The sequence below is a fragment of the Chanodichthys erythropterus genome, chromosome 6 (genome assembly GCF_024489055.1).
Source record: "Chanodichthys erythropterus isolate Z2021 chromosome 6, ASM2448905v1, whole genome shotgun sequence".
NCBI lineage: Eukaryota > Metazoa > Chordata > Actinopteri > Cypriniformes > Xenocyprididae > Chanodichthys > Chanodichthys erythropterus.
Window position 1 is genome coordinate 19,692,563 of NC_090226.1, and position 22,425 is coordinate 19,714,987.

The 22,425-nt window shown below is 36.7% G+C and overlaps 1 protein-coding gene across 7 annotated transcripts in view; it reads right to left on the minus strand.

The window, feature by feature from the left end:
• nlgn1 (neuroligin 1) overlaps window positions 1-22,425 on the minus strand; it is a 269,285-nt gene that overhangs the window by 213,123 nt on the left and 33,737 nt on the right. The window contains exon 2 of one of the 7 annotated variants that reach the window (XM_067387362.1): window positions 10,059-10,066. The exons of the other annotated variants lie outside the window; for them this stretch is intronic. Within the exon in view, the coding sequence (XP_067243463.1) occupies window positions 10,059-10,066 (8 nt within the window). The remainder of the gene's footprint in view (window positions 1-10,058; window positions 10,067-22,425) is intronic. 7 annotated transcript variants of the gene reach the window in all.

Consider the following 22,425-nt stretch of genomic DNA (forward strand, 5'->3'; position numbering starts at 1 on the left):
TTAGTACAGACTGACCATGTGAGACAGTGATTGGTGGGAGGAATCAGGGTTTGGTTGCAGGGTTCGTGCCTCAGCACGACTCTCCATTTGTCTGAGAGAGTAGCTGAGCTAGCAAAGCCTTCTGACCACCTCCCTGCTGCTAACACACACTGCACCAGTGGCAGAGCAAGGCTATTTTCATAGGGGTGGCCAGCAACCTGTCTGGGGTGGCACTATTCAAACATAAAAAATGAGTTCCACTATAAAGTACTGGACAGTTTTAGTTCCTAAAACACAATTCAATACAATTAATTGTACTTAATTGTAATTGAGGTAGTAGTGAGTGAATTTGTTTCCTTAATCCTAGACTGTAAGATCTGTTTTAAAAACTTGCAACTAAAAAAATTAAAAACATGGGGCCCTATTTTAACATTCTAAGCACATGGTCTGAATCGCTTGGCGCACTTAGGGCATGTCCGAATCCACCTTTGCTAGTTTAACGACGGAAAAAATGGTTGACGCGCCAGTTGCATGGTCCAAAAGGATTGTACCTAGTCTCCAAATGAGTAATGGGTGTGTCTTGGGCGTAACATGCAATAAACCAATCAGATAAACCATCTCCCATTCCCTTTAAAAGCCAGGTGAGCATGCACCATATGGCGGATTGCTATTTACATGGCGGAATACAGACACCCTCAATCTGACGATTCAGTTTAAATACATGTGTGTATTAGGGATGTGCATTTCAAGCAAAAATAATATTCGATAATCGCTGGTAATTATTCGATTATTATTAGAAAATCGCACCCCTCCCCCACATGCACGCACACATGTATACGTTACACACACATAAACAAGAGAGGGAGATCTTTCAATCTTTTTTTCATGGCCATTCATAGCAGTGCGGAGCAGAGTGAGCGTTTTCAACTCCAATAGAAGTTGATCAGAAAATCAAACAATCGGCAGAGGACACGCACGTGCGGCCATGCCATTTTACTTTCACTTTCAAATTAGCGCCAATTCGGGAGCAGAGATTGTTTGAATGGTGGGCGAAAACTTTCGTCTTGCCATTCAGAAGTGTGAGGCGAAATGGGCAAAGTGAGGTGAAATCTGACTCCTGCTGCTGATCTGTGCTGTGAATCTTGTCTGGCTCACTCTGAATTGAGCAGATACGTTTAGTTTTTAAATGTAGTCTCTGTTCTTTAACTGAAGTAAATTATTTTTATTACAGTAAAAAATCCATGTTGGGGGGCGGTGCAAGCGGTGTTGCGGCTAAACAGACTATCGCAGCAAGCCTACCTCAAGCCATAATGATTTTGGGCTGCCTAAACGCATTATAACATATTGTGAACAGCCTGAATGATGGCATTTATGTGAACATTAATTTTAATGTCTCTGTTATATGTTCTTCACAATGTGTTCTTGTGTTGTCTGAGAGCTGCAGATTGACAGCTTTTAGGTGCGTTATTGTAATTCATGTAACCCTCGGCTTACATGAATGTATCACCACCGCATCAGCACCGAAAACATGGGGAATTTTTCTAAGACGATAATCGCACAACCTATTCGATATCCTTATAGCCAACTAATCAAATTTTTCCAAAATCGTGACACATACCTACTGTGTATTGCCACGATTGGTCAAATAATTAGCCAATTTCATTGGTCATAACTGCAAATAACATGCAATGACTATCCATTATGACATGTAGGCATTTTTATCTTTATGTACACAATAATAATCTTTTACATTGCAATCTATTTATTTATTTTTTTTTTTTTTTTATATTTGGCATGTTTGTGTGCCCCTGTGTGTAACAAGCAGAGTGTATGTATGCGCATTGTACACCCACCTATAGGTGGATCTTACTAATGTGCCCTTTAAATAAAATAAAAAAATATTGCGGCATTAACTTTAGATCAGGTTTTTGTTGGTCGATGGTGCAGTCATTTTCAGTTGCCTTAAAATAGCAACACGCCAACAATGCGCCTGAACACACGTTTTTAGTAGCCTGACTACGTCAGACTTCCTACTTCCGCTCAATTTCATTTCGCTTCTGTACTCAGTCTGATACATCGTCAGAGCTTTCTGTTTGCCACTGGTCTGGAAACAGCCGGGCCAATCAACGAACAGAGGGCGGGCTGAGAGCCGTGACGTAGATGCTAAGCGCAGAGTTTTACATTGTAGGTTAAAGAAATCTAAAACCGAAACGACCGCGGAAATGGGAAACGAGACACGGGATGCAATTCGCTCTGTTATGGAGAACATTCAACTCTTTTTCAAACTGAAGCCAGAACAAGAAGAGTGTTTGATAAACATTTGTTTTATCATGTGTTTACAACAGGTTTACAGTGGAAGTTCAATCATAGATTTGAGTTCGATGCATGATGTCTGTGCTTCGATGCGGCTGTACAGGCACATAACATACGTCATAACTAAACGTATCTGATTGGCTTACGTGTAACCAATGATTTTAAACTTCAGACAAGTGCCCCCTAGCGAGAGAGAAAACACTTCTCTATTATGCCATTCCAGACTCTGTCTATGAAGCAAAGTGAAGTAGCAGAGTCTGGTATTACCAGGCTACGTTTTTAGACCCATGGGCGAACAAATGGGTGCGAGTGCATTTGCTATTTGAACAATGTGGGCGCTGGATGTGAAAATGATAACTGTGTCGGGCTGAAACTAGTAAAAAAACACTTGCATCGCACCTGGCGTCGATTATTAATAATGTTGTTTTTAACCAAATGTTCAGCGATTCGCATATCTACTGTTCACCAGGGAGTGCTGAGTCGCATCGGCACCCATGTTTTTTTGTTTGTTTGTTTGTTTGTTTTTGTTTTTTTATGCTCTTGTTTGATTTTTGCTTGGCACTGAGGCGAAGTTTGCATGCGCACCTGAAAAGTCTCTCATGCATTGTTGTTGTAAAGATACAGTTCTACATCTAAATAAACTCAATTCTAGTCAAGACAAAAACAAAACAAAACACAGAAACAGCAATTGTGAGTGGCTTCGGTCAATGGTGGCCACTCCCTAGCTCCACCCCTGCATTACACTGATGGCTATTACACGATTACAAATCATTTATTTTAAATTTAAATGTTTTTTTAAACATTATAAAAGTCTTTACTGTCACTTTTGACTAATTTAATGTGCACTTGCTGAATAAAACAAGTCTTACCAGAGACAAATGTTCCCTTACATTACGATAATGAGAATTTGAATTTGAAAATAAAAGTCACACTGTGAAAAAAAGTGATAAAACAGACTTTATATTGTTTTTTTACTGTCACCTAGACAGATTTCCTTAGATGCACTCACTTTTTTTTTTTTTTTGGAACAATATCATTGGGTAAGCTGAGCTGCTCTGGTCCACAGGCTAACAAGTCTCCCTCTCTAAACCACAAGAGGATTGTTTTCACCGAAATTCCCAATTAGCTGCTATGGACGGCTCTCTCTGGAGACCAGAGTCTCTACTGCTCTGTGACCTCTCGCCAAATTGAACTGCTTAGAAATCTTAAGCAATTTAATGTAGATTGGCTCCCAATGGACCTGAAGGGCAATGTCAAACTTATTCAATGTCTATGTTCATGTGCCACTGTTGAAGTACACTTCCTCCCCCTTTTCTCTAGTGCCATAAAACATAAGTATAGCATAAAGCACAACAGGAATCATAAAGCTAACTGCTAGAATTCCTATTCATGTAAATGGTGAATTGAAATCTGCCATTTTAGTCAATCATCTGTCATCAGTGGAACTAAAGCTCAACTCTCCTTGGTATTGTTTTGCAACCGTAAAAAAAAAAAAAAAAAAAAAAAAAAAAAAATTCAAAGAAAGTAATCCGAGTGACATTTGTCAGCTTAATCCTTTTTGACAAGTACGTGGCATATGCTTCTGCCCTGAGAGAGGCAGCCGTCTAAACACATAAAAGATCCTGGAAACCTTAACATGACATATAGACACTCAAGTATCCACCTTATAATTATGAGAAGGTGTATGTTTCTGCATACAAAGCTGTGCATTCAGACAGCCATTACGCCTTTCATAGTTTCTGATTTATCCAATCCCATCATAAGCAGGACCAAAGACAAGAGATATCAACTCAAAATGAGCCTGAAATTGCCATTAAATGCTAATCTCTTCCTAGCCGCCCGGCCTTCAGCCCCCTCACAGAGTCTGGCAGACAAAGAAGTCTCAAACCAGAATAAATTGCAGCACATACCCAGAGCAATTCAAAGTTTAATAAGAAGTATATTAAGGCCAATATTAAACATTATAAGTGAGTGCACAATGCCATTGCCATGCAAATTATGCCACGGCTACTCAAATTGGAAGTGTCTGATAAAGCAAATTATGAAAATTGTAATTCGGTTAATGTAATTTCAAAACAATCCACAAACGGTGAAAGAGCCAACAGTCTAAATAGAGGAGCAAAGAGCTGATTTTGTGTGGCGAAAGGTTTGATTAATTGTTGGCAAAGCCAAGCGTGACGAAAAGACAGTTTTAATAAGAAAAAAATACCACGACGCACATTCACAAATCTAACAGTAATTTTCTTGAGAAAATATACATACACGTTTCACCTAGTACAACATGTTCCTAGATCGACATCTTTGTTGATCCTGGAACAACATTTCAATCAACCAATCAGATTTGAGGGACAATTTTACAGTTTATGTTTACAGTTTACAGTTAATTTTTACAGTTTAAGTTTTGGCTTACAACCAGAGTTAAGTGCTTCTACATCAATTTTATTTATATATCATTTCCCTTTGATTTTAGGGATAAGTTATGGGCTGGGTTGGGTTATGTTTAGGGTAGGGTTAGGAAAAAAATTGAAGGACAGTAATGTTGTTCCAAGATCAACAGTAATGTTGTTCTTGGCAAGGGTTACTAATATATATCACTGCTTATTCTAGCCAAGATTTCGATCAATCAATCAATCAATCAATCAATCAATCAATCAATCAATCAATCAATCAATCATTCAATCCTGTGTGCCCATCTCCCAAAGTTATGTAAAGTTAGTCAATCAGATTACTGTTTGCTAGGTAAGAAAGAACTTTCCACTTTTCTGTGCTGTGTCTTCTATTTTAAGCAATCAATATAAAATTCATCCAGAATAAACAGGTTATAAAAATGTTATATAAAAGTTTTTTTTAAAGAAGAGGTCCCTAGATCCTGCACTCTCCATCATGGGATGTCTATTCGTCAAAACTAAGACATGAACATTTTTTAAAACTAAGATAAGTGCCTTAGGCCTATCTGCTAACTCTGTTGGCATGGCAACAAAGCACTGGCCAAACGGCTGCATTGGTGAACTTGGGTGTGCAGGATACGCACTGGTCTGGAGTAGAAAGAGACACTGGAACAGGTATTTGTTATACAGATGTGTGAAATGTATTATGCTCAGTTTTAAAGGGATAGTTCACTTAAGAATGAAAAATATGTCATCATTTATTCATCCTTAATGTTGTTCCAAACCTGTTTGAGTTTCTGTCTTCTGTTGAACATAAAATAAGATATTTTTAAGAATGTTGATAAGCAGACAGTTGACAGTCGGTGGCCATTGACTTCCATAGTACTTTTTTCCTACTATGGAAGTCAACTGTCTGGTTACCAACATGCAGCAGATGAAAGAAATCCATACATGCTTGGAAAAACATAAGTAAATGATGACAGAATTTTCATTTTTGGGTGAAATATCTCTTACAGCATCTTATTTTCATACACACATTTGATACAGAGATTATATATATATAATTTAAGTTCTAGTGATGCCTTGTAGTCTCTTAACGACCTACAAATGAGCAGTTTAGCAAATTATCTTATAAAGATGACAATTAAATCATTATATAAACAATCTTTCTTAATGGAATACAAAAGAATACAATTTGGAGAAATTTCATAATTTTTTGTCCATATAATGAAAGTCAGTGGGGTTCAAAATAAAACTGGACCCTATTGATTATCACTGTAAAGAAAGAAAGAAAGAAAGAAAGAAAGAAAGAAAACTCTTAATATATGAGAAAATATCTTTTTTTGTGTTCGACCAGTGAAGGACAGTCATTCAGAATTGGAACAACATGATTTGAGTGACGACATCCAAAAAGTGTTTTGATTTCGTAAGTCAAGGGCAGCTGATTCCAGATTTGGCAATATCAATTTTGGACTGTCTCAATTCTTAAAATGGGTGAGGTGAAGAGAGGTATTTTAATAAATACTTATAAATACTTATCAAGATAGTGTTTACAACCATGACAATGAGTGTTTATCATGATCAACTAAATGCTGGATTTTCAAAAGTATGAAGAATGTGAAGTTCACAGCATAGACTCTTTATAATATGTCCAAGAGTTTTACATGCCAGTCTGTTATTGTAAGGACATTGACTTTACAATTTCACACCCCAAACATGATGCTGAACAAAACAAACTGTGATTGGTTGCTTTACATGTCAATCAGGCGTCCTCTTGGGTGGCCATTGGAAAGCTGTTATGGAGTCCAGACCTTCTGCCATCAGTCTGGGTATGCAAGACTATCAAGATAGTAGCAGTCAAAATAAATGTTTTAATTTAGTTTTAATTTATTAATTTATGTTTTGGTCATCATTAGAAAGACTGATTGAAAGAATCACTCATAGCACTCATTCTTCATCACCTACTGGTGTAATGATGTAACCTACAGGTAGAGTCACTGAATGAACCATACAAATCTCAAATCAAAAAGTCTTTGGTAAACTGAATAAAAAATAAATAATCAAGTAAATGGGATCAATCAATAAGGCTCTTATAGTAGATGTAAAATATTTTGAAAATTAAGGTTAGTACTTTTTAGGGATTTTCACACTGCACTTAACCCTGGGTTATCGTCATTTTAAACACCTCTTTTAACCCTGGGTAAAGGAACGGTTAGCAGTGCTTTTGTGGTGTTAACCCCGGATTGCAGTGCCAAATTTGTGCAGTGTAAAATGACGTGGTGTTAGAATGTTATGACTAGATGCTTAACAACGGCAACCCAATAGCATGCATCATATTTACGTGCTTTAGACAGTTACAGAAACATTGTGCATTGTATATAAATAGCAAATTCGGTGTTTGAGAGGAAAAATGTAAGATGCTGCCTTTATCCAATCAATGACACTGATACCACAAATATGCAAATAAGAATGTAACCCAGGGTTTAGGAATGTACAATGTGAAACATCATTTTATGAATACCCAGGATTAATTGTTAATCCAGGGTATGAGCAGTGTGAAACGTGAAGCAAAATAACCCAGGATTCCATTTACCTGGGGGTTAGAATGACCCATGGTTAACTATTTTAAAGGTGCCCTTGAATTAAAAAATCAATTTATCTTGGCATAGTTAAATAACAAGAGTTCAGTACATGGAAATGACATACAGTGAGTCTCAAACTCCATTGTTTCCTCCTTCTTATATAAATCTCATTTGTTTAAAAGACCTCTGGAGAACAGGCGAATCTCAACATAACACCGACTGTTATGCAATATTTGCATATGCCAGCCCATGTTCCCAACATTATGAAAGGCATTAGACAAGGGCAGGCATTAATGTCTGGATTTGTGCACAGCCGAATCATCAGACTAGGTAAGAAAGCAAGAACAATAGCGAAAAAAGGCAGATGGAGCAATAATAACTGACATGATCCATGATAACATGATATTTTTAGTGATATTTGTAAATTGTCTTTCTAAATTTTTCGTTAGCATGTTGTTAATGTACTGTTAAATGTGGTTAAAGTTACCATCGTTTATTACTGTATTCACAGAGACAAGAGCCGTCTCTATTTTCATTATTAAACACTTGCATTCTGTGTAATTCATAAACACAACTTCATTCTTTTTAAATCTCTCCAACAGTGTAGCATTAGCCGTTAGCCACGGAGCACAGCCTCAAATTCATTCAGAATCAAATGTAAACAATATAACAGTATTCAATACTCACATAATCCGACGCATGCATGACGAACACTTTGTAAAGATCCATTATGAGGGTTATATTAGCTGTGTAAACTTTGTTTATGCACTGTTTAAGGCAAGCGCGAGCTCCGTGGGCGTGGAGCAGGAGAATTAAAGGGGCAGCAGCATAAATCGGCTCATATTTAATGATGCCTCAAAATAGGCAGTTAAAAAAATTAATTTAAAAAAATCTATGGGGTATTTTGAGCTGAAACTTCACAGACACATTCAGGGGACACATTAGACTTATATTACATATATTATTATTAATATTACTTATATTATTATTATATCTTGTAAAAAAAAAACGTTCAATGGCACCTTTAAGTATGAAAAGCCCTTTTTAGTAGTCCTTCAGTTCACTGAAAGTCATAACATTTTCTTTTTGGGATCGACTCCCAACGTTATGTAACACAACATTAGTTGCAATGCCCCAAACTGTTAGTGCCAACGGAAATAAACTGAGTTTCAGCCTCCCAGCCTTGTCAGTCCAAAGATATGAAGCTGAATGCTGGGAGCAGGGAAATAATGTGATATCACAAAAGCTTTGAAGGAAAAAGCAACCTGCTGCTTTTGACACAAAAATCACAAACGAACAAGGTTGTTAAACTAATCTTGTGTATCAACTGGTTCACACTGCTGCAACAGACTTTTACAAGCAAAAATAGATAAATAAATAAAAGAAAATAAAGAGAGCGAGAGAAACTGAGAAGATGTGTCCAGAAAACCACAACAAAGAGACTGCAAACAGACAGTGGCGAGACAGGTCGAAAAACAATAAAACTATCTGACATATTCAGACAGCTGTATTTGCCACAATTCAATACTACCCATTTTTGTCCATTTAAAATGCTTATCATAAACACAACACATCTTGCAGTCCAAAAATGTGTCATTTCACATAAAACACAACTTCAAAAGCTTTACATCCATCCATCCATCCATCCTTTCATTCTCCAAACCGCGTTATCCTCTACAGCGTTGAGGGAAAAGCTTTACAGTCAACAAGAAATTAAAATCAACCCTATACTTTCTTAATGCACATTGATAAGACAGACAGACAGACAGATAGATCGATCTATATCTGCTATGTCAACATGTTAAACTGGAAAGACTGGCTTTGACAGGCAAATAACCCCACTTTCACGTATACAGATAAGTACATAACATAAATCATATGCACAAATGAGAGCATACTGTAACATTTGTTTAACATAATGGATTAGGTTCATTTCCATCCACCTACAGTCTCAATGTCATCTACATATGCTCTATGCTTCCAGCCCACTCTACGATATAATAAAGATTATAAGTTCTTCCAGATGAAAAATGACTTTCTTAAACACATCGCAGCTCAGTCAGGTGTTATGGAAATATTGCCTACTCATCAGTCATTACTTCTCATTGCATCTAGCTGAGTAATTATTTTAATGAATCCCACACTGATGTTCTTTGCTATGGAAGACAAATTCAGGCATTAAGCCGTCTTTGTGTGTGACGAAGGATCTTAGAAATGTTGATTTTGCCCTTCTCTGCTCCGCTAACGAAAAAAAAAAAAAAAAGCTTTATCATCAGTCCTGTTTGAGCTAGCGAGTGTATCAGCCAAATCGTCTAATACCACACAGTCACAAAAGGTTCCTCAGAGGCTGGTGAACAGAGTGTCAGATTGAAGGAGATCTGGGTTGTGATTCGTCACAAAGACGAGAATTTGTTTGAACTGTTTTGGCATGTCGGCCTTCAGGGTTTGTTGTTAAGGTCACCTTTTCAAGCTTCTTATTACATAATCTTTTAGAGATACTCATTGCTTGTGACTTTTTCACCAGGGCCTCCTGCACAGTGTTGAGGAAACTTCGTTAAAACTGCAGCTTGCCGACCTACACATAATTTAAGGTAGTTAAACTACAGTCAAAGTCAAAAGTTGTTAGCTAACCTGCAGCTGCTGCATTGTTAGATTCTAAATGCTAACAAAAGTAATAAGTTCCTTTTATAAAATGAAATGAAACTGAACATTTACAATTCTAAAACGGTTCTAATCTAATTAAAATCTCTTAAAATATCTCATCTTGCAAATATTTGTAAACTGATAAAAACATGACTGCACCAACTTCTTAAAGTGATACTCAAAATTCAAATTAGTGTCAAAATAAACACCCAAATGACTACCTGCTGAATATTGGGGAACACTTCATTAGGAGCCCTCCATTTTAGTCCTAACCAATTATCACAATTTCAGTTTTATCAGTATTTAATTGCAGAAAATTACAAAACATCTGCTAAGCATGCTTAGAGGACATCTAAGCTTGTCAGATCATTGAATCGCAGTGATAAGTATAACTGTAAATCATCTGCATAGCAGTAAAAATTGATATGATGTTTCCACATTAAGGATCCAAGAGGTAACATATACAGTACAGTCCAAAAGTTTGGAACCACTAAGATTTTTAATGTTTTTAAAAGAAGTTTTGTCTGCTCACCAAGGCTACATTTAATTAATTAAAAATACAGTAAAAACAGTAATATTGTGAAATATTATTACAATTTAAAATAACTGTTTTCTATTTGAATATATTTCACAAAGTAATTTATTCCTGTGATGCAAAGCTGAATTTTCAGCATCATTACTCCAGTCTTCAGTGTCACATGATCCTTCAGAAATCATTCTAATATGCTGATCTGCTGCTCAAGAAACATTTAATGTGTACAATTGTACAAAATATTTGTGTACAATATTTTTTTTCAGGATTATTTGATGAATAGAAAGTTCAAAAGAACAGTGTTTATCTGAAATCTAATCTTTTGTAACATTATAAATGTCTTTATATGCATCCTTGCTGAATAAAAGTATTCATTTCTTTAATTTCTTTTCAAGAAAATAAAAATAAAAATTCTTACTGACCCCAAACTTTTGAACGGTAGTGTATAATGCTACAGAAGCTTTGTATTTCAGATAAATGCTGTTCTTTTGAACTTTCTATTCATCAAGGAGTTTATTGTTTATTTAAGTATTCATCAAAAGTGTTTATTGAGCAGCAAATCAGCATATTAGAATGATTTCTGAAGGATCATGTGACACTGAAGACTGGAGTAACGTTGCTGAAAATTCAGCTTTGCATCACAGGAATAAATTACTTTGTCAAATATATTTAAATAGTACACAGTTATTTTAAATTGTAATAATATTTCACAATATTACTGTTTTTTACTGTATTTTTGATTAAATAAATAGCCTTGGTGAGCAGACGAAACTTCTTTTAAAAACATTAAAAATCTTAGTGGTTCCAAACTTTTGGACTGTACTGTAAATTAATTGAAAACAAAATTGGTCCTAACAGGGAGCCATGAGGAACATCACAGTTGATTGTAATAACGGTACAGCGATGATGTAGCTGCATAGCAATGTTCTAAAGAGTAATATTAATTGATATGCAAATTAATAAGTGAGCGCATTTGAATATGAAGCAATACAATATAAAACGTGATGTATTTTTTTGTCATGGTACATGCTACTTTTTAAAAAAAATGTTCTTTAGCTTAGTTTTAAAAACATGTTATTGAAATGGGCTCTCAAAGCAATGCTGATGCCATTCATGAGTCCATACTTGACACAGGGAAAGAGGCCACACTTCAGTCTTCATGGCTTAGTAATGTTGGCATTGCAGACATGACTTTCATATCCATACAATTCATTCATTCTCCCGCTGTCTGAACCTGCATAAGCTTTTTTTTTTTTTTTTTTTTTTTTTTTTTTTAAATTCATCCTATCAAGAAATTTGCTACGGATCAAGACCACAGCATGAGCCTTGGTACAGAATAATGCGGACCGCTGAAAACTACAAAAGCTCCAGTGAGCATAGAGATGGTGCTTTTCTATGTATCCCTTGGGTTTGAATGTGAGCATTAACTTTGTCACATTGTATCTCTCACTCAAACCTTGGCACCAGCACCCATGAAATATCTCATTTTATGTACTGAAAAGTCTATAGCAGAGGGGAACAAATACTACAGATTTTGACCATGTAATACTGTGTTATGTTCTCAAAGCCCCTTTAAGAGCACTCCGTATACAAAAACAGTATAATTGGTTAGAAATGGACCATCAACAGCATCCATTGTGTGCAAGAAGGCCACTTCAGTTGAAAAAAACAACAACAACAAGAACTCAATCAGCTGATAAACTAATGAAGATTCACAGGAGATGTGTGTGTTTACATTTGACTTTAACTATTGTGCTCCTGGCCTGACAAAATCTACTATTTATCAAGCAATTTGCCTTTACTGTAAACCATTGCTGAAAGCAACCAGTCTGCACTGTCAAATTCAATTAAAGTCTCACTTATTCAGGTTTGTCAGGATCAATTAATAAGCGTGAGGGAATAAAAAAACAATTTCCACACAATCTACTCAACAATTATAAACAATGATTCTAAAAATTGCTTCATTAAAAGACTAAAACTGCTGAATCCTCCAAGCAAAGGAGTCCGTCAATAGACGAATTAATTATGTCAATAAAAGAACTGACAAGTGAGAAATGATGACAAAGGCAGATGATCTTGACAAGGGAGTTTCAAGGTATGTGATCAATTTTACTTAAACGCCAACATGCCCACCCAAGCATTAAGCCCATGCTCAGGGTCCTGAAAGCCAAATCGTCCTTGTATTCTGACCCAAGAGAAATTGCGAGCTCTTCATAGATTCCTAATTTAATGTTTAATGAAACAGCTTAATGACATTTTATTATGTGTGCACTTGCAGACTATAGAGTATACAATGTCCAGGAATACCACCCTTGTAGTTTAATTTAACTGATGAATGATCTTGGATTGTGGGTATTCGCTGAATAGGTTTTATAGATTGTTAACTGGAATTAGCTTTCAAATTAGCTTTAATTCCTAATAAAGAACTTTTTATTTACTAGGCCAAATTAATTCATGATGAATTATTGTAGTTATATAGCAGTGGCCAAAAGCCTAGGATAATTGACATCTTCACCCTTTATTCAAAATATTACTAAAAATGTGTTATACATTTTGTAAGCATATTGTGTAGTTGTGCTTGCAGTCAATTGTTTTATTTGTGATAACACAATGAAACATTCCACAATTTTCCAGGCTGTCATACAAAAAAATTATGAACACATGCAAAAACGAGAAAACCAACAACATATAGTAACTGATTATGTTGTAGTATGCTTTTGTTCCTGAGCTTTTTTTTTTTGTTTTTGTTTTTTTGCATAGTAAAATAAAACCTGTAGCTGTAGCCGTAGCCTCAAATAGAGATAGTAAAACTAATCCATATCCACAAGTTTCCTACGCCCCATGAGGCCTTGCGTCAAACGTGGGAGCGTCTTCCGGTTCGAAGTAAACAAGCTGGACGTGACACTCATTCATTCAACAGTTGACAGTCATTCAAGATTTAACGATCCAAACTTGCGAACGTTTGTTTTTGTACTTAAAGATTTAAGATTCCGGCATCAATATTTCAACAATGTTTTACAATAAAAAAAGTTACAGTAATAGTAATGTATTAATTTATGTCAAGAGTGCACATCAATCATGCTAAATCTAACTGATATTTATATTGCCATAAAAAGAAAACACAGACCTATTCAGTTGCACATGCTTCCATTTATTTGCGATCACAAGAACGCAAAAAACAACTCCACTAAGGCTTTTAAATCCAAAGGCTTACACATTTAGAAATATACTGATAACATGCCCTATGTTTACGTCACTTTTCTGAGCATTTCTATTTATTTTCCTCTAAATTATGCGATGATTGCTATCCGAGGATGTTTGCGGGATCTCTCTATCCTCATCCTGATCCTTTCAGCCAGAGCAACAGAGTGAGCTCATGAGAAGTCAACAGGAGTTATGAGTTATACGAGTTAACCGAGTGTGTGAATCTGTGAAAGATATGCATTTGTCAGGAATCAACAGGCATGGAAGAGACAGATAAAACATTAAACCAAATAAATACACGATTATAATAACATAAGAATTGTCTTCATTCCTCAAGCAGTCTCTGATATTTTCCATAAACGTGTATTTATTATCGCAGTGGTTAACATAAGAAGCCTTTAGCATCGCATATATGACAGTGGAAACGCGACTGACTCTGGCACGCACGACACATTAGGAGTAAAATATCACATCGCTTTGGTGCATCAGTGACGGGTGAAGTACAGACAGCGGGTTGTTCATGTATTGCAGGGTCAGGATGCTCTAGTCATGCAGCAGCACTTTTGTGGAAGGTCAGTAAAGTAAAGAGCAATTAAGGACACGAAAACTGTTTATTGTATTGTGATATTATTAACTAAGAATGTAGTAAACTGAGATGTTGTCCCTGGACACCGTAACGACATCTCTCATAAAGATTTGCAATTTTACAAAGTAAACAATGATCCAAAAAACACTTAGCCTCTTCGCTAATTAGCACACAAAATACCATTGGTATGCTACTTCCGCCGCCTTACCGGAAGTTGTACCCACGTTCTCTTTTACAGTAGCACCCCGCGGAAACAGGTGGATAAATTGAGTGGTTTAGTCCAAATTTTCTGAAGAGACAATTGCTTTATATGATAAACAGATGTAATTTAGGCTTTTATCACATATAAACATTCATCAATGCACACATCAGAAACAGTTCACTGAAGCTTAAGCATGCTTGCTTGATGTGCGAGAACCAATGAGATTCATATTCTCATGTGTTACACAGCACGTTGAGCTTCCGCAAGAACCAATGAGGTTTATTCTCATGTGTTATGCAGCATATTTGAGCTTCTGCAAGAATGAATCAGGTACATTCTTGTGTGTTACCCTTATGAAAAAGAAAAAGTATACTTCAAGTTAATTTTATTAAGTATACTTAAGTAATGTTCAAGTATATTTTTAAGTATATTTTATGTAGTAAGTATACTAGTATCAATGTACTAGTAGTAAACTTGTAAGTGTACTATTTTAATACCGCTTGGGACTAAATTGGTCCAACTTAAGTATACGTTTAAGTGTACTATAAGTGTAACAGTAGTAAACTTTAAGGACACAGCTAGTTCACACCTACATTTCTCATTTGTACTGCATCTGTACTACAAGTGAACTTATAAGTATACTAGTAGTTTACTATTTTAATACTAGTTGTACATTTTTAGTATATGAAAGTACACTTTGAAATATACTCTCAGTAAACTACTAGTTTAGTGCAAGTATACTTGTAAGTTTTCTTTAAGTGAACATATCACACTTATAGTTTACTTTTTAAATATTATTTTTGAACTTTAAGTATACTACTATGTTCCTATTTAGGTATTATTTTTTTATACTTGAAACATACCTTTTACTGTACTTTACCTCTCACCATTGTAAAAACATTTTATTCTAGCTTCATGAATCCTTTTTTTTTTTAATCAACACTTAAATGTGGGTAAGTTTCATTAAAAAGGACAAAAAAGGAAACCTTTTAAACAAAAAGCTGAGAAAAGCTTCATAGTCCTCATTCAGTAACGTTAGGCAGTTTTGATTTATATGCTGTTTAATGTTTGATGATCCCTTTATTTTACATTTGCGTGAGTAATCTTCTATCGCTTGTTTCAGCTTCTTCTTCTCCTGCATTTTGATCCGGAGATTCTGCGTAACAGCGCCCCCTACCATATAGCCTTAAAATTCAGTCAATGACGAGGAAAGAGTGAAGAAAATTTGAATTAAATTTCTATGTACACTACCAGTGGACTAGCCTACACAAAAATTCAGATACTCAGAATTAGGAATATATACTTTATTTTTAGTTTAAAAGAAGTATGCTAATAGCGCACTTGAATAAACTTCTTTTTCGTAAGGGTACACAGCATATTTGAGATTCCGCATTGTCTCGCATCAAGCAAGTACGGTTGAGCCTCTGTTTATGTTTGCTGATCAATGTTTATATGTGAATAAAAGCCTAAATTAAAGGTACAATTTGTAAGATATTCATAGTAAAATATCCAAAAACTACTAGGCTAGTGTTATATATTTTGTCCAGCTGATTACTAACAATATCTCTAATATTTTCAACTACTTGTAAATCATGAGAAAAATTCTAAACAGTAACACGGGGCAGTGCAGTCGCCTGTCAATGACGTCAGTTACCCTTTGTTACTGCCTTTACTGATGCGGAAACCACATGGCAACAGTGTCGTGGACAAATGCAGAAGTAGTCTAGCGTCCAGCAAACCACTAGCTTGCTTCAAGCAGTTCCTTATTTACTTCTTGCACGTTATATGGTGGATTGTGTTACTTATTTATGGAACATAATTACTGTTTACTATCTGCCGCTGGTTCTGTCGAAAAGGACAGCTCCCGTAAATGTAAGCGTACGGGCCAACCAAACGACCCAAGAAGAGTTTGGGACAAGAGGAGAGAAAGAGCGAGGATCAATATCGGTGTTGCATTTTCTAGATGGAGAGAGCTTCGCGACAAACTTCACCTAGAAAGAGATGCCAATCTCGCTTGTGTTTTACTCGACAGGTGAGTTGTTTTGATTCATATCTTTACAGAAAACGATCACACCATCGAATTGGACAAATATTCTAACATCTGTGACTAAAAATTTCATTGTAAGCCTTCCATTACTCGGGTCTAATTCAATAATCAATATAATAAAACTATGACATCAAACACAACGTTTATAAAACTTTACCTCATCCGTTAAATCCATGATTTATCTTTCCGTCTGATTGATGGCCATCAGCGGTTGGGTAGAAGACAACAAATCCCATCATTCCACGCACCTTCTTAACGTCATCAAACCAAGCAATTGTTATTGTTTTGGTAATGCGCCCTCTAGTGGCAGGTCCTACAACCTGTACCTTTAAATCTGTTCATCATATAAAGCAATCAAGTCTCTTCAGAAAACTTGGACTAAATCACTCCATTCATATGGATTAGTTTTACGATCTATCAGATGTCATTTAAAATATCTTCATTTGTGTTTCGAAGATGAAAGAAAGTCTTATGGGTTTGGACCAACAAGAGGATGAGTAAATTATGATTTTTTTTATATTTTTGGGTGAACTAACCGTTTATATTTTATTAGCGATTTAAAGACTGCAGAATCTTAAATATCTTATTAAAAAGCTTTCTCTAGCAGTAAAAAAAAAAAAAAGCTTTCTTAAGTATATATATTTTTTTATCTAAAACAATAAATAGACACAAACAAATAAAGAAAAACTATTCTACTATATTACTAGCCACCCTGTTTTTTGTTTGTTTTTGTTTTTTTTCCCTCTTTTTTGTTTTTTTCAGATATCAGTATCTAAATGAAACCCACTGGTGAATTTTGGCTTGATGTGAACCATCATGAAAAATCAAGACCCCGCGGTCTGTGTGAAAGTTGCATAATATTCTTGTGACCTCTGATGTAACATTCATTAAACCAAGCTTAAAAATACAGAGAATGTGAAAAGGATCCAGCTCAAGCTCTCATACAGTCAATAGTACTCTGATCCAGAATTATGCATGTGCATAACTGATGCTGCGCTGCCCTGCAGGTAGAAGTTATAAGCAATCTCACTGCATCTAATGACCTATAAGCATATATGGGTCTGCGCGATAAATTATTCAGCTGACACAATGCGCGAGGTTCATTTCTGGTTCAGCGCGACCCCATTTTCACACTAAATCCAGAAACAACATTTTGGACAACGCCCAAATGCGAATGCAGGGAGACCTGTGGGGGTGTAAATGTGGTGGAGACTTGTCAAGGAGAAAGAATGACTCTAGAATGAATAATTCAATGAATAAACACTAGCTCAACAGAACAGCCAGACTTTAAATATATGATTTCAGCCAATGCTGAGAGCACATTATAGTATTTTCAGTATTTTCCAACTCAGACTGAGTTAGATGGTACTATCACTTGTAATGATATAATGATCAAGTGCTCATGGCTTTCTCGCAGACCTCTGTCGGCGGTAAGAATAGAAGATGTACCCAATACTGTGGGGAAAGTGCCTCCTGTAGCCCATTCTGCTAATATCAATCCAATGATCTGAGGAAATCGGCCGTCTACAAAGAACTGTGGTTTTCTCCATCAGAGATGAAGAGAAGCCTGAATCAGTGCTTTGAGGAACAAAAGCCCGGACTTCTGCTAATTGCTTTTAAAATGGCAGTGCGTAGAAAAAATTGTGAGAACTCTCACAAAAAGAAGGCCGGGCTAGAATTTGAGCTATAAAACCTAATTATACCCCACAAAAGCAGTCTGTTCCATTTAGAATAAAAAGAAACCCAGAGCAATAACAGCCATGCCATTAACAATTAGTCTCCACTGCACCTAATTAGACAGAGGAGATAAAAAACAGGTTCTAAATTTAAACCGTGTGCCTCGTATATTCCGTGAGGCTCGATACACTGTCCAAATAGCATCTAAAGACCCACGGCATCCAGGGACGGTTCATGACTGGCCATTGAGCGGAAACACAAAGCTATATCTGCTGCTTAATGGTAATAAACGTCTTTAGCTAAACATGGGAGAGGTTACAAATGGCCGCAGGTACCCTGAGGGTAAACATCCCTAAATGGTTATTCATTATATTCTATAGAAAGATACTAAATTGGGGAATATATGTCCAATTACACTTTTGCTAATGCCTGGATTCTGCATACTTCACTGAGCTGTAATATGAGCTCTCTGTCAGCATTACAAATATTTCATAAAGCATTACAAATTACACGAAACAGTGCTAGCAAGCCATTTTATGCTTGTATTGTGGTTTATTGAAGTGAAACAGGATATTAAAGAGAGAAAAAAAATACTGTTATGAATATTGAATTGATTGGATGGTGAAAAGTGATCTCTTGATGACCGTTGGTTGAATGGGAGAGGCTAAAAAAAATAAGAAAGCTTTTTTTTGAAAAGGCAGAGCAAATGCTAAGCCCTGCCTTAAAAGGTTTCTGACCAATCCTGCAACAACCAATCCAGCAGCTGTTATACTGTTGGATGGATGGATGGATGGATGGATGGATGGATGGATGGATGGATGGATGGATGGATGGATGGATGGATGGATGGTTGGATGGATGGACGGATGGACAGATGGATGGGTGGGTGGATGGATGGATGGATGGATGGATGGATGGATGGATGGATGGATGGACGGACGGATGGATGGATGGATGGACGGACGGACGGATGGTTGGTTGGATGGATGGATGGATGGATGGATGGATGGACGGATGGATGGACGGACGGATGGATGGGTGGGTGGATGGATGGATGGTTGGACGGATGGATGGATGGATGGATGGACAGATGGACGGATGGACGGACAGACTAGGAACATGCATTAAGAAAGTAAATAGTCAATTTCAATGTAATGCCGACTTCAAAGTAAATTGCCCTTTGGAACTTACAAGCCATTTCCCTTCTAAAATGTATCCATAAAAACTAGAGCTGGAAAATAAAAAGTAAATATACTGCACATGTAATTGACATCAAAGAATAAGTGGTCTCCTTTGAAGGACACTCTAATGTTAACTTCTCTTGGATTTGTGATGGGCTTGACAAAATACATATAAAAAAAAATAAATAAAAAAAAAACACTGGTCAAAAGCCAAAGTATTACTGTATCCAGAACAATAATGAAAAAGCACATGGACTGGCCAATAGGCTGCTCCATCCTGTCTGTCATTACAGCATAGATACCAATAAACCCTCTTACCAACCGCACCCCCTGCTTAGCAAATAGTCATAAGACAACCCTGCAGTCCATTTAAAGGCCAACAAATTAAACAGAGAGCCTTTACGCCCCTTTCTTCATTAAATCCTAAAACCTTGTAAATGTTAAAGAGAGTGTTGCCGGCTATAGCGCACATGCTCCCATTATAGAACTTATCAGTTAGATCACTGGAAAACAGAGACCGTAAAGCTATCCCATCGCACACCTTGAGTGGCCTTTTTCTATTTGGCAAGGGACGTTGCCAGATTTCCTGCCTAACTTGCATTTAGCATCTCGCTCACCTTCAGACTGCTTTGACCTAATATGACAGTAGTTTTTGCATTGACGCTTGGCAAGGAAACGCCTGACATCGCTGTGAAACGTATGGCCATATGGAATTCTTGGACCGGCTTTGGAACATGCTGTTGGTACACTTCCCTGCACAGCAGTCTCCCATTTTCTCCTTCCCTTGGCATAAGACACAGCTTGGCATTTTTCGACAAAACTGGTCACTCACAGAGGTGCGAAAGCAAAGGCCGGATCACTCTGTCTCACCCTTGTCTTACAACGCTGTGATGAATAAGCAACCTGCTCTAATCTACCCACGATTTGTCCATGTGCCTTTCGTAATAAGGCCCCTTTTTCAGAACCACTTAGTTGTAGACAAAAATAAATGTGGCACACTTTAACAAGGTAAATTGTGTTTCTACTCATGGCTAAGACGGAGGACCAAAAAAATCAGAAACCATTCACATTCCTCCCACAAAAGTCAAACAGTATTTATGAGTAAACAACTTGCTAGAAGTTTATCTTCCCTGTCACTGTTTCTAAACTCAATAAGCTGTAAAGATTTAATGACTATGATGCCCATCTGCCTTCACTTGGAGTGTTGCAGTGCTCTATATTAATAACAGTTGTATATAATTCAGTTTTAATCTATTAATTTTATCTCTTTGGTAACGTTTTACAGGCTAATATAAAGGGCAGAATAGCTCTGCATGATGTTGGAGGAACATCTGGACGCATCCAAGGTCCACATGAAGGTCAATTAACTGTGAAACTTTTTATTGAAGACGCACCAGAAATGGCAGGGTTAAATTGGTTCAGATACCAGAGAAGAAACTCCTTAAAAGACCCTAAAGACAAAAGGTTACAACACAAACTGCTAGGTCACATTCACTTTAATATGACCCTGTGTATCTGCACTAGCAGTCGTGGTGATGTATTCTAGTATCTTAGCTATCGCTGCTGGGTAATTAATATCTGTCAGCATGTCTATACTATCTTAGTACCCTGCTTCACATTAACAAAAACCTTAACTAATTGACTCTTGACTGGGATGATCACTGGAGATCAGCTAATTACCTTTTAATGCATGAATACCGAAAAGTCATTAAAAGTGGCTCAACCTAGCAACTAGCACCACGAGACAGATGTGGTGGTGTTAGAGTGTCAAGGCCTCCTTAATTACACACACTTAAACTCTCTGCCAAGAATTTCTTTGCCTCTGAAAGTGAAAAAAGAACTATGAGCCATAACTCTGCTGTTATTTAATACTAAATCAAAGGATATTAAATCTAACAGCATTAATCCTTTATGATTGCAAGACTTAGCATTTTCTGTCTAAGCCTGGTAGCGTTTACATACTGTAAGTAAATACTTGTATATATTTAGCATTTGCTAGGCAAGAATTGCTATAACGATCGCTCAGGGTTAGGGATCTGAACAAATTGATAACCCCAAAGACTCGTTCACTCCAAAAACGGTAACTATAAATATAACTACATCAGCATCCACACCAATGCACAAAAGCATTCTGTTTATTCTAAGCGTTCATTGCAGTCATGTTGTCTGCCACTTTAACGCTAGACCTCAGGTAGATCCTGATTAACTGTCAATGTTTTTATTGTTCATCAGCTGGAAAAGAATAGTTATGAAAAAGATTCCAATGATATTGTTCCTCTGTGTCATTATAGCTGTGGATTATTAAAATTTCATCATTATAGCGATTGTTTATGGTGTTTTGGGGCCTTAAGAAATCAAATTTGGGCCATTGTTATGGAAAATCCTTAATCAGATTTATTCAATCTTGCTAGAAGCAGGGGCGTCGGACTGGGGGGGTAAAGGGTACCGAGTACCCAGGGCCCGAGGCAGGGGGGGGGCCTTAGAAGTCAGTTTTCTATACATACATATACATGCACTAACATTTGTATAGCATTTATTTACAAATAAAAAAGTTGCTGTGCAAAACTAAACTTGTAGTTAGGCACTGGTTTGGTATATAAAAAAGTCATTTTCATGCTGTGCAGGGCCCCACCACCCCTCTCGAATCAATGTAAATGGTACGACCCGCAGGTCAGGTGCTTCTGCGGACCTGCGGTGATTCGTGAATCAGTTAATGAGACAGGAGCTGGAGTTAGCCGTGATATGAACTAGGAAGACAGGGGAAGAGTCATGTCTTTCCTTAAGAAAGGAAAATCAGGGGCTCAAAAACGAAAAGAAAAGAAGATTAAAGAGAGAAAGGCAAATGAGGGCAAGCAGTTGCTCACTCAGGTTTTTGAAAAGAAAGGTGAGCTACAAAATACAAAATATCTACTCCAGGTAGAATAGCATACATTTATGTTCGTACTCTATTTGAATAATATACCAATACTTTATAGTATCACACCCTACATAGCGAGCAAACAATATTTCTGAGTAAATAACGGAGTGAGAAGCAGACGGAGGCGGAGCCTGCGCAGCTTGTCTCCTTTTCTGCTGCAGTTCTCCCCAGAGTC